The sequence below is a fragment of the Musca vetustissima genome, unplaced genomic scaffold (genome assembly GCF_032173495.1).
Source record: "Musca vetustissima isolate MV318-11 ecotype Yass unplaced genomic scaffold, APGP_CSIRO_Mvet_v1 utg6004, whole genome shotgun sequence".
Classification (NCBI taxonomy): domain Eukaryota; kingdom Metazoa; phylum Arthropoda; class Insecta; order Diptera; family Muscidae; genus Musca; species Musca vetustissima.
The window spans coordinates 1-13050 of NW_026886757.1; the positions used below are offsets into that span (position 1 = coordinate 1).

General features: G+C 31.1%; 1 protein-coding gene across 1 annotated transcript in view; it reads left to right on the forward strand.

Annotated features, from left to right (window-relative positions):
- The first annotated feature begins 2826 nt into the window (after window positions 1-2826).
- The window catches only part of LOC133334239 (scavenger receptor class B member 1-like), a 54131-nt gene continuing 43907 nt past the window's right edge, over window positions 2827-13050 (forward strand). The window contains exon 1 of the mRNA XM_061542529.1: window positions 2827-2892. Within this exon, the coding sequence (XP_061398513.1) occupies window positions 2859-2892 (34 nt within the window). The 5' untranslated portion in view covers window positions 2827-2858. The remainder of the gene's footprint in view (window positions 2893-13050) is intronic.

Genomic DNA, 13050 nt, shown 5'->3' on the forward strand with positions numbered 1-13050 from the left:
TACTCTTCAACACACTGTGCTACATGGTATTATGTATTTGTTCATATGTTTGTAACAGGCAAAAGCACACGAGATAGTTCCATTGTTACTTTGAAGTCGTAGAATCACTTTATGAGTCTGTCTGTCCAAGTTAAATTGTAAATAGAGTACTTGTCGCATCTATGATCGAGTGATTGAAATTTGGCAAAGCTCACCTATATGGCCCTAAAACTAAACCTATTGAAAGTCGAGAAAATCGGTTACGACTTAGATATACCGCCTATATATATTTTCGTTCGACTCTATGTAAATGGTGGACCAAACTCTCAAGATATGATCGATTAAGAGCAGATTTGCACAGCGTACTAAATTAAGTCAGGACTAAAAATTGTTTTAAATAGGTTCATATTTTCGATATATTACTTCGGATGTAGCTATTATATTACTTTGGATGTAGCTATTACTCCCATATATATTTTCTTCTGATTTTATTAATTCTTTTTGTTTGGACAATGCGCTGCAGTGCAGCATCAAATCGAACCAATTGAAATCACTTATACACGTTGAAACGTTGACGTCTCAAGCCAAACACACCATCAGAAATAGATTTTTCTATCAATAGAAGCACGTTTGGTCTTATATATGTAATTTCGAACCATATAGGGGTCTGAGGATTATTTTTAAAAAACAAATCCAAAAACATTTAAAGGAAAGGAAATAATAGGTGCCCCAATGCAGTATCTGCCTCAAAAAATAATTAAAAATATAATGCTTTTAGAAGATTAATAGAAAAAATTAAAAAAATATAGAAAGTACCTTTGGGGTAGATTCGACATTTTGAAGTGGGGCACATATAATTTCCTTAAAAAATTGTTGGATTTGTATTTAAAAATAATCCATATTGAATATGGTTCAAAATTACATATAAAAGACCAAACGAGCTTCTATAGACGGCGAATTTGACCTTTGTGACAAAACTGTAAAAATATTAAATTAATTCTAATTTATCAATTTTTTTTGGTACAAGTTTTTATAATTAAGTGTCGGAGGACAATTTTTGTGGGAGTTTGAGAGATTTAAAATTCACATTTTAAAAATTTGGATCTCTAGGTTTTCAGTGAGAACACCATGACATTTTTTCAAAATGTGCATGATATTTTCTCATAGACATCAGCAGGTGTTCTCACAAAAGACCCAGCAGGTTTTTCCATGAAAATCAAAAGGGTATTCCTCATGAAGAACAAATAGACCATAGATAATCAATTTCAATCAATCATCAATTTCATAGGATAATTTTCATTTATGATAAAAATGGGTTCTTATAAAGGACCAAATAGTCCTTCTATAAATGACCATAAAGTTTTATTTTTAAATATATTAGATATGTTTCTAAAATACCAATCTATTCTCACTGAAAACTTATAAGTCTTCACCTTAAAACTGCCAAATCTGTTCAAAAGTCCACCAAAAACTTTTTATGAACCAAAAATGGGAAGCTTGGAGCTTTAAGTAAGTATTTTATTGACCTACTTCTTCAACTTCTTTCAAGTATTCAAAAAAGTATATACAAAAATGTTTTGGTTCATGCATGGACGTGATTAGACTTCTCGCCATCACTGTATGATGTCTTTAATACAAGTATGCATCCACCAGTTATTGTTTTATTGACATTGGCTTGTGATTTCCATGAGAAAACCCCCAAAAAAGTTTGTTTACATTTTTTTCCTCTCAACTACCAACCGGCGCATTCTTTTTGGTCGTAGATCACACATGTTGGTCTAGACGATAACTGAGATGTATAGACAAATTGTCAAGTTGACGCCAAGCCATAACACTTGTTTAACAGCAAAGAATAAGCTGCTGTGCTTTTACTTAAAACTTGAATGGGGCTTTTTGCGCTTTTTTTGTAGATACTTTAGTTGTTGTTGTTGCTGTTCTTGTGTGTTACAACTCGGACTGTGGTCAAGCCAAGTTGTGGCTAATTTGCACTAAAGCCGAGTTTACAACACCGACTAAGAAACACAACGAACAGAAAAAAAGCACGACAAGAATTGTTGAGCAGCAGCAAACGAGAACAACAACTGCCGGTGTCAGGGTTCGTAAGTCCGATCAATTGAATGAATGCTATTCGTGGAGAGTATATCAACTGCAGAAGCAGCAGCATAAGCCCGAGTGGTTGCTTTGTTGTTGTTGGGCTGCTGTTGTTATTTGCCGAAATTGAGACGCTAGTAGAAAAAATAGCAACAAATCTCGGCTTAAATAGTAACCGACCGGTTGTCTCGACAAAGTCTATATAAAAGGGTTAGTCGCATTGTGCGAGATAAACATTGATTTTTAAAAACTCGCGCTGTCTAGAAGTGTGGAGAGTACAAGTACAGAAAAAACCGGGCCGATTCAATGTGGGTACTCCAACTCCTGCTGATGCGAACGATGCAAGAGCAATAGAATTTTGATTATAGAAAATAAAAATAAATAAAGAAGAAACAGATATGTAATTTTTTTGATATATAAAATAAAAATAAATGAATAAGGAAAAATAAGTGAACTTTGATTAAAAAAATAAATCTATGAAGAATGAAATAAAAATAAATAAAAAATAAAACTATAAATAATAAACAAATATAAAATTATATGAAATAAATATTAAATAAAAATAACAAAAAATACAAATTTATTTTAAACAAAGATTAAAAAATTAAAATTAAATAAAATAAAAATCTATAAAAAATATAAAAAAATAATAAATTAAATATTAAATAAAAATTTTATACTTTTTTTAAAAAAGTGTTTTTTTTTTTTTTAATTTGTGTGATTTATGTCTACCTAAGAATTTATCAACGAATTTCAAAACCCATCAACAACAATAACAACTCATCAAGATGAAGCTATTTACAACATCAACAAAAACTGCAAGTAAGTTTGCATTTTCAATTAGTCTTCCTGTTATTAGCAATATTCGAAAAAAAACTACTATAACAACAAATTGTAAATTTATAAAAATGTCAAAAAGAGACAAAACAAATCTACGAGGTGTTAAAACGTTTAATCACAATTGACAAATGATGTTTTATTGGTGTTTAATTTTTGTTTTTTTTTTTTGTCAGACAATTGTTACTCTGTTTTTTTCGGATGGTGTTTGAGTGAGTGAGTGTGTGTGTATGTGTGAGTTTCGAAAAGATTGAAAGTAAAAATTTCATTGTTTACATTTCCCAATAATACAACGAATATCTTCCGTTACGATTAAGGTCAGCTGTGTGGGAATTTTATTGAAAAAATCAAATATGTTTGTAAGTGTGGAGGTACCTTGAGGAATTTAACGCCTCAAAATTATTAATATCAAAAAATAATAAAATATTGATTTTGACTTAGAATTTATGTGGTCAAAATGATTCGCATAAAATTATTTTCCTTAACAGCTTAATTACATGTTTTTACATTCGAAATACAAAAAAGAAAAAAAACAACAGTGTAATAAAATTTGAAATAATAAAATATTGTTGCTTTGCCATTGACATTTACGATTAGTTAATATTATTAATGTGAATAGTTGTTTTTTTTTGTTCTGCGAAATTTATGCTCTTCATATGTCCATCACATGAAAGTTACTAGGAAATTATGATGTATTATCGAGTGATTAAATCGAATGATAGGCAAATAATAAAAAAGGAAATAGAGGAAAAAAACTTTACTACCGTTTTTAATTAATTCCGTTTAACGGATATGGGTGGCAAGCAACTTAAGTAAATCCCCCATTTAATTTTGGATTATTTATGGGATGTTGTAGAACGGAAGATTTATTCTAGTTTAGGAAATGAGAATTTTAGTGAAAAGATTAAAAGCGCTTACAGTTGGGATACGAATTTGGAAGGAGATTTGTATATAATATCAAGCATTATAAAATTGATTTCTATGAGATTAAGGACACATCTCCTCATTCAATATAGAATAAAGGGTTTCTTTTAAATTTATTAATTATTTTATAATTATTTTTATTTTTAAGAAAAGTGAAGTGAAAATGGTTCTACATTTTCTTATAAAGTTCTTTAAAATATATAGTGGATTTCTATGAAAATAAGAACATGTCTGCTACTTTCCTTTAGGTTGAAGAATTTATAAGTTAATGAAATTAAATTAAATTGAAAATATTATGGACTACATTTATTTAATTTGAACAAATAAATATTTTGTGAAAATTTGTAGAAGATTTTAGAAACCTGAAACAAAATTTTGGAGAACTTTTTTTTTAAATATTTCCTAGAAATTTTGGAATAAGAGTAAAATTAAATGTATTATTAATCAATAGAATTAACTACATTTACAGCTATTAAGGACATCAGGTATCAGACATTAAGGATATTAGGTATAGCTGCCAGATAAGTTTTTATAAATTTAACAATATTTTGGGGTTATAATTTTTTCCGATTATTTTTTTAATTAAATACATTAAGGATACATATGGGCCTAAGGCCTTTTTATATACATAAGTGTAATTTCGATAATAAAAATACGGAAATATTTAAACCAGAGTATAATCGGACACACCTACCACCGAACTTCATTTTTCTGTATATCTATATTCCGATCCTGGGCGATACTTCGCGATATTGGCACCCTCTTAATCGATTTGATATCAACTGCTCCTCCTTCATACACTGGCATATTTTCCGAATCATGTTTGTTCTATATCTATAGTAAACATTTACTCCAATCAATTCAAATTTGTTTTTTTTGCGCAAAAAAAAATCTTGGTTCATATGACCCTAAATAAACAGTTGGCCATATGTTTTTCCCGTGTAAAATTTGTGATGTTCGGCTTACATTAGTAGCAAAACCATACAGAAAACGTATTTGGTCCATTCCATCCCCAAAATATCATCTGATCATCATTGAAATTTGTAGGTGTCGTCCTTGATCATAACCAGAACCTCATATAACATTTCATAGGGACCCACGCGGGAATTTCGCATTCTAGTGTGGTAATCGTAATACTAACCAAATAAATATACGTAGACACCTGTAAAAATCTTCGTATAACTCTCACATCCTAGTACATTCAACAATATAATTTAAAAATCAACCACTCGTCTTGGATTTACCATGAAATTAATACTCCTTCAGGAGTAATACAAATACAAATGCTGTAATTTTCATACAAAAATCTCGGGTCATTTTACGCGTTTAATACTGTCGGATCTTCATCAAAACAACCATGATTATTTTACGGTCAGTGTAAAGACAAAAATAATGTTTTTGGTGCATTTCTTCCCACAATTCTTTGGTCAGAACTCGTTCTACATGCAACATTTTGTGGCGATTGTTCTACACTGTGGCCTATTTCGTGATTACAAATTATAATGGATAGACGGAAGTGTATTTCGGGATCAACTCAGCTAGACGAGCTGAGTTGAGTAGGGCCCATTTTTTCGAGGCTTTACAAGTTCTTAGAGCCATACAAAGCTATAGGGTATACAAAGTAAAAAGGGGCATTGTGGTATTGGAAACCAAAGTATTGACAATAATAGCATATTATATTTTTATTTCTTTTAATCAGATCCATTTCTAGTTTTCCTACTTTTTTAAGAGACCTTGAAAAATTCCACTCATATTATCTACTATCTATTATCCTTAACCTGGGATTTTTACTCCAACATTCGCTTGAATGGTTGAGCTATATATGAATATTTATCACATCAATAGAATTTGATATTAGATAAATAAATAAAACAATCAATTTCAAGCGAATGGAATTTTCGATATGATCCCAACATTGCAAATCGTAAATTTTCTTTTAAAAGTAAATCAAGTTCGAAAATGGAAAATATCTGGCAACTCCTTCTGGTACCTTCCTCATAAAGGAGAAATTTCATTCGAAGCAAATGGACCCCCATCGTTCTACTCCTTCTGATACCTTCCCCCATAAGGGAAAAGTAACCGTTAAACCACTAATATTTTAGCATTAAATCTGAATATTGTGGTTTATAGGGCAACTTCTTCTGGTACCTCTACACAAATGGCCAACTATTTGATAAAAAACATATTCCTTATACAAAATAGATCCAAAGAGAGTTCAAAGTACTAAATTATTGTGAATTTGGTTTTCAAACTCCCCAATATACTAACATGTTGGAGTATAAATGGACCACTTTTAATAATTTCACTAATTTGGTCAATTTGGTCAAAAATCTTGCCCAAACCCCCACAATAACAAATGCCAAATTAAAAAGCTCTATCATACATTTTACCAGCTCGTGATTCTAACAGAAGGGTCGATAAATAGACGGACATGCCTTAATCGACATAAAATTTAATACTCAATTAGAATTTCTGATCAAGTGGGGTCTTTGGTAAATATTTCCGTGAACAAACTTAATGAACATTTTAATATGCACTCCCCCTTATGGCGGATTCTTTACTGATACAGGTAGCAATTGATTTTAAAATCGATATATGATTGGTGTAGTAAGCTCCTTATTTTCTTGAACCGTAAACTAAAGCTATAAACATTGCTAATCACAGGAAATAATTTTTGTACTTAACAGCTAGGTGAATTACAGCTCTATTATAAGAGACTGAATCGTCTTTCAATTTTAGCTTGATCGTAAATTCACGTATTTTCATCTTGATCAATGTGAGATTCTGAATTGAAATATTTCCGTCCGCCTATTGAAGCTACGATATAATATTACTAATTGATATTATTTCTAGGATGTGAGGCAAAGGGATATATTTCCCCATTGTATCGATAAATTATTTCCTTTTAAATACAACTAATGGAACTTACTATAAATTGCCTGTAATATTAAAATTTTTTGAGTAATAAATTTTTATAATACTAGGTTTTTAATATTTTCAAAATTAATATTTTAAATGGATTTTTGGATTGAGTAAGATACTGAGAATTTCGGTATAAATAAAATTTTAACTTTATTTCCCTGTAATTTGTATTGAAATATGAGGTTTTCTGTTGGATGATAAGGGTACTGCTGGTGCTGACGAAATAGTCCATAGGACTGCTCAAACCTTCGTTCCACATGTTCATGATCTAGGAGTGTGGTCCGACATAATTGAAATTGATTTTTTTTAATTCCAATACGAATAGAATTATTTCATATTCCCAATTCAAGATCTCAATGTTGTGACATTTATAGATGATTAAAAAATGTACATGATTTTCATTTTATTAAAACACCTTAAAATAACATTTATTTTTAATATTTTAAAAATTACCCTTTTTATGTATAATAATATTAAATGCAACAAAAAACGATATGACCTTCATATTAATTTTTTAAATATTCATGTTGATAGTGTTAACGCTACTATGAATGATGCCAATCTTTATCAGAGCTCAAACAGTAGTGTTTGGTGTTATTGGTTGCTTATAACACACATATTTTTTGTTTATTTGTTTGAATAATTTATGAACATATAAGTAAGGCAAAAAGAAAAAAAGTATCGAAAAAGAAGAAGAACAATTTTGTTTGTTTACATATTAAAATTAATAACAATTTTTTGATGATGATGGCGATGACAAGCAAAGTAAAGTGTTGGAAAAAGTTATGGCAGCATAATTGGGTGGAAATTCGAAGAACAAAATTATGGGGCATAAAAATGCTAAATTTCCGCTAGGATCCTTAACCCTTTGTGGCCCGATTTTTTTTCCATAATCATAGAAAATATTTCTGTTCACAGATTTAATGCAACTATCCTAAATAGAATATGAACAACATTTGACATTGCTTTCTGGAAAATAAAAGTCCAATATCAAGATAACCAAAGGCAAAATCGAAGGAAAAATCATTTTAAATTATTGTCTATGTTGGCAGAATTCGTACAATTCGAATACGAATACTGTACTGTACCTGATTATCTTTTGATAATCAGGTCTTGACCTATGGAATCCAAAGAATATATACCTACTAGCTGCATATTAAATATAAACTCTAAAACATGTTATTGCCTGTGGGCAACATTGGGCCATAAAGGGTTAAAATACCTAAACATGCCTGAATCATTGTGTCTATATGTCAGGAGATATTTAACCCTTGGGGGACCTGAAATGCTTAATCACAGCTAAGGCGGTGTAAAAATACGCCTAGGACTTTAAAAAAATCTAAAATCAAGTCAGTTCCATGAGCAAACCATATCTAGGAAATATTTTACCCTGTAAAAACATAGAAACATTTATAGCCACATCGTTTGGGCACATGTCCTGGACACATGGGGACTTTGTCAAAACATGGACCTCCAAATTGTAATTGGGAAGTAGTTGTGGCCTAATTCGTATAATTGTAAAGCAAAGGGAATGGTAAAGAAAAGTTGTTGAACCCAAAATTTAAATAGTTAACAAATATTGAATTTTTTTCTAAGCAAGATTATGCAAAAATCACACCAAAAAAAAAAAAAAATAAATAAATAAATACAACAAATATTATTTCTTTTTATTTTTATCACAGCAAACAGAAAGTTTTGCCTTTGTCATAGAAAAAAATGTTAAGCCTCCTATATATGTATATGATGACTAATATTTGTAAATAAATTCACTAATAAAAATTCTAAATAGTGAAATATTGACTAGCCCAACAATGTAAATATTGAAGATGTACACTTGTTCTACCAACAAAAGAACTATTATGGGTCGCTATTATTTCCCGCAGTCTGTTTCATCTCTATGTATATTTTGTTTTGCTTTTTTTCAGACAAATATTGATTATTGTTGTAGGTCTGTGTTCTTTTTTCATACTAGAGTGTTAAGTACAATATTTTTTCTATAATAATTTCCGTCAATTGATTGGTGTGAAAAAAAACATAAAATCCCTATTCATGAGAAATGAAAGTGGGCGTTTGATTTTTTTCTTTCTTTCAATACTTGGTTTTAACTTCCTTTATAATTTACATTTTTACAATTTTGAACCATAAAGATCATAATTTTCGATAATAATATTAATAACACTGTGCTACAAAATAACAAAAAAAATTTTTTCAGGGGTTCTATTGTACCAATTCAGTTTAGTTGGAGTCCCTGGATCACGAAAATACCTTTGGTTTTTCTGGGTCACTTCGAAAATTAATTTTATAACGGTAAATATAGAGAAAAACGCGGTTTCATGGATTTTCCATTTGAAACTTAAATAACTTATTTACTTTATAACGGATTTATACTATTATTTTTTTCTTTCGAAGAGTACAATTTTTCCTTTCAAACAAGATATATATTTGGTAAATCGGTTGAGGATTGGCTGAGTTACAGCGGTTGAAATGTGAAAAAATACGCATAAAGTGACAAAATTTATTTTTCTTCGGACTGTACGATGAAATTATGATATCAAGCCATATAAGTTTTATTATATTACGGGGAAGAAAATTAAATTAGCTTTCGAAAATGTTAAAAATCAAAAAAATCTGTTAAAAAATGGATGACTTATACACATTTTTGTATTGATTCTATGCATATTCTCTAAAGGAAATATGGGTCTGTATCGTTTCCTGTTACAAACCGTTATGTTTGCAACAGGCAAAGGGAAACGAGATAGACCCATATTTCCTTTAGAGAATATGCATAGAATCAATACAAAAATGTGTATAAGTCATTCATTTTTTAACCAATTTTTTTGATTTTTATCATTTTCGAAAGCTAATTTAATTTTCTTCCCCGTAATATAATAAAACTTATATGGCTTGATATCATAATTTCATCGTACAGTACGAAGAAAAATAAATTTTGTCACTTTATGCGTATTTTTTCACATTTCAACCGCTGTAACTCAGCCAATCCTCAACCGATTTACCAAATATATATCTTGTTTGAAAGGAAAAATTGTACTCTTCGAAAGAAAAAAATAATAGTATAAATCCGTTATAAAGTAAATAAGTTATTTAAGTTTCAAATGGAAAATCCATGAAACCGCGTTTTTCTCTATATTTACCGTTATAAAATTAATTTTCGAAGTGACCCAGAAAAACCAAAGGTATTTTCGTGGTCCAGGGACTTCAACTAAACAGAATTGGTACATGAGAACCCCTGAAAAATTTTCGTGTCGCACAGTGTAATTAATGTTTACATGCGGTAATTGAGTATTGCAAAAAAGAAACAACAATAATAATATAATATTTAATAACACATAGTTGGCTAATACATTGTCTATTAAACAATAAATACCATAGAGGAAAAATAATATTATTTTATTCCACCCTTGCTAAATGCTGAAGTACCAAAACAAAAACAAACGTTTTTGAAAAACGTGCGCATGCGCCACATACTGACCATTTACGTACATTAAACACATACACACACATAAATACGTAAAAAAAAACAATTCCTCCTTACGTATATTATGATTGACGGTCACGATAAAACAATACAAAAAATTTAGTTAATATTACTATCTTATAACAGTATTTTTTGTTTTGTGTTTTTTTTTTAATTTTTGTTAACTCACATGTTTTACAACATTTAACGATGTCACATTTTATTGTGTGAGCACATGTAGGTAGGTATATGTGTATGTATGTGAGTTGTATAATTGGGAATAAATGCAATTTAAACAATAGATGTGTTTTTTGTTGTTTTGAATTGCATGCTATATATTTAGGGACTGTTTATTTAGTTCATGGTTTCGAGTTCTAAAGAAAAAATTAAATAAAATATGGTCAAGGACCGATATTAGAGGGATGCTAAAAATAAATGTCAGCAAATTTTAAATTGTATGTATGTGATCATAAATCGAATGTTTATCAAGAATATTTTTATTCAAGATGATAGATATACTAATATACTAAGGTAACGTCCGTGGTTGTTGGCAGATATTACAAAGTAGACTGACATCTAAGTCAACATTGACGTGTACATAAAAATATGAAATGTAATTTCTTTTTTTCAACTTTTGCCAATTTTTGTACACGGGATTCTGTCCTGAATAGACTCTATATACAGCTGAAGGGAGTCTCTATAGACGAGCTGAAGGGAGTCTCTATAGACGAGCTGAAGGGAGTCTCTATAGACGAGCTGAAGGGAGTCTCTATAGACGAGCTGAAGGGAGTCTCTATAGACGAGCTGAAGGGAGTCTCTATAGACGAGCTGAAGGGAGTCTCTATAGACGAGCTGAAGGGAGTCTCTATAGACGAGCTGAAGGGAGTCTCTATAGACGAGCTGAAGGGAGTCTCTATAGACGAGCTGAAGGGAGTCTCTATAGACGAGACTCTAACATCATCCTATACAACCCATTTCTATCTTCTGACTCAATCGTCTTAATTGAAGGTCTTTGGGCACAATATAAACCACAATACATTTAATTATATACTACATCACTAAATGCTGCTGCCCTATGCCATTGCCATTTTTTTTATGAACTGCAGCACATTTAATTACTTGTGTTAAATTAATAAAATAATTTCTGTTCATTAAATTGTAAAACCCGGTATGACGTTTATAGCAGCCTTCCACTCTAAACTATTGACCCCAAATATGGTCATAATAAAACAATAGAATAAAATGCATCACCTTATGTAGAGCAAATATAAAATCTAGATTTTGGAATTCCCCCAAAACGCAATGACTTGCGTTTTCTTTTGTGTAATGCCAATTATAAACTTGTTAATTAATTTTCCTCATAAACAAAATGATCTGTTTATAATTGATTTGCTTATAAAATTAGTGCCTGTATGACAATTCTAAAGTATTAAAAAAGGTGTTGTGATTTTTCTAATAATACTAGGATTTTAATAATTCTAAATGAAATTACGAAAGCCAGACTGGATCCACTATGTGATGCCCTCTTTCATGTTTGGTATATGTCACGAAATTTGGGAATTAAATACCTGTAATAATACATAATAACAAGATTTATTGTTTGTAAATCTTGTAAGCCTTGGGAATTAGGATTTTTTTTCGGTGCTGTAAACTGATCCACAAATAAATTTCATATAAAGGTGATTTCAAAAATACATGGATCCATTAAACTACATAATTTAAGTATAAATATTTGATAGAGTACCTGGAGTCTTTATTTTTTGCCAATAGTGGAGGAAAATTTTACGACGAAGACCAGACCATACATCTCTATAGGAGAGATGTATGTAGAAGAGCTGAAGGGGGTCTCTATAGACGATCTGTGGAGATTCTTTATAGACGATCTGAGGGGAGTGTCTGTAGAAGAGCTGAAGCTATTCTCTATAGACGAGCTGCAGGGAGTCTCAATATAGACGAAACAGGGAGTCGCTATAGACGAGCTGACGCAGGGAGTCTCTTTAGACGAGCTGAAGCAGGGAGTCTCTTTAGACGACCTGAAGCAGGGAGTCTCTATAGACTAGCTGAAGCAGGGAGTCTCTATAGATGAGCTAAGGTGTGGAGTTTTTAAAGGCGAGCTGAAGCAGGGTCTCTATAGACGAGCTGAAGTGGTTCGCTGTAGACGAGCTGATGGAAGATTCTACAAACGATCTGAAAGGAGCCTCTATAAACGATCTGAAATGAGTCTCTATAGACGAGCTGAAGTGAGTCTCTATAGATGATCTCAAGCGAGTCTCTACAGACAAGCTGAAGAAAGTCTCTATATAAGTGCTGATGCGAGTCTCTATAGACGATCTGAGGGGAGTCTCTGTAGAAGACCTAAAGGGAGTCTCTATAGACTAACTGAATCTTGGACATGAATTGAAGGAGACACCCACTCCATTTTAGAAGAGCTGAAGAACGAGGAGAATTTATATATTATCTTAAGGACTGGGAGTCATAATAGACCAAGGAAGGACGTCTTTATAAGTCTACGGGTACGTTTAAGGTTTAGCGGCATGTTTCCCGTAGATTGGTATTTTAGGTTCTTCGAGGGTGAAAAATATACTTTTAGAAAATACCAATATAGGTCCAACTTTTAACAAAGCCCCTCCCCTATATAAAGACACCGTCCCATTTTCGGTTATTTCAATGATTTCGATTCATATGTCCAAGTTTTGACATACCGGCTGTAATTTGACATTCCGCGCTTTTTGAGAACGACAAATATTTCTGTAAGGTAGCACCGAACTTCTATTTTTACATCGCATTCTAAGTTCGTGGCATTTCAAGAAATGTTCAATATA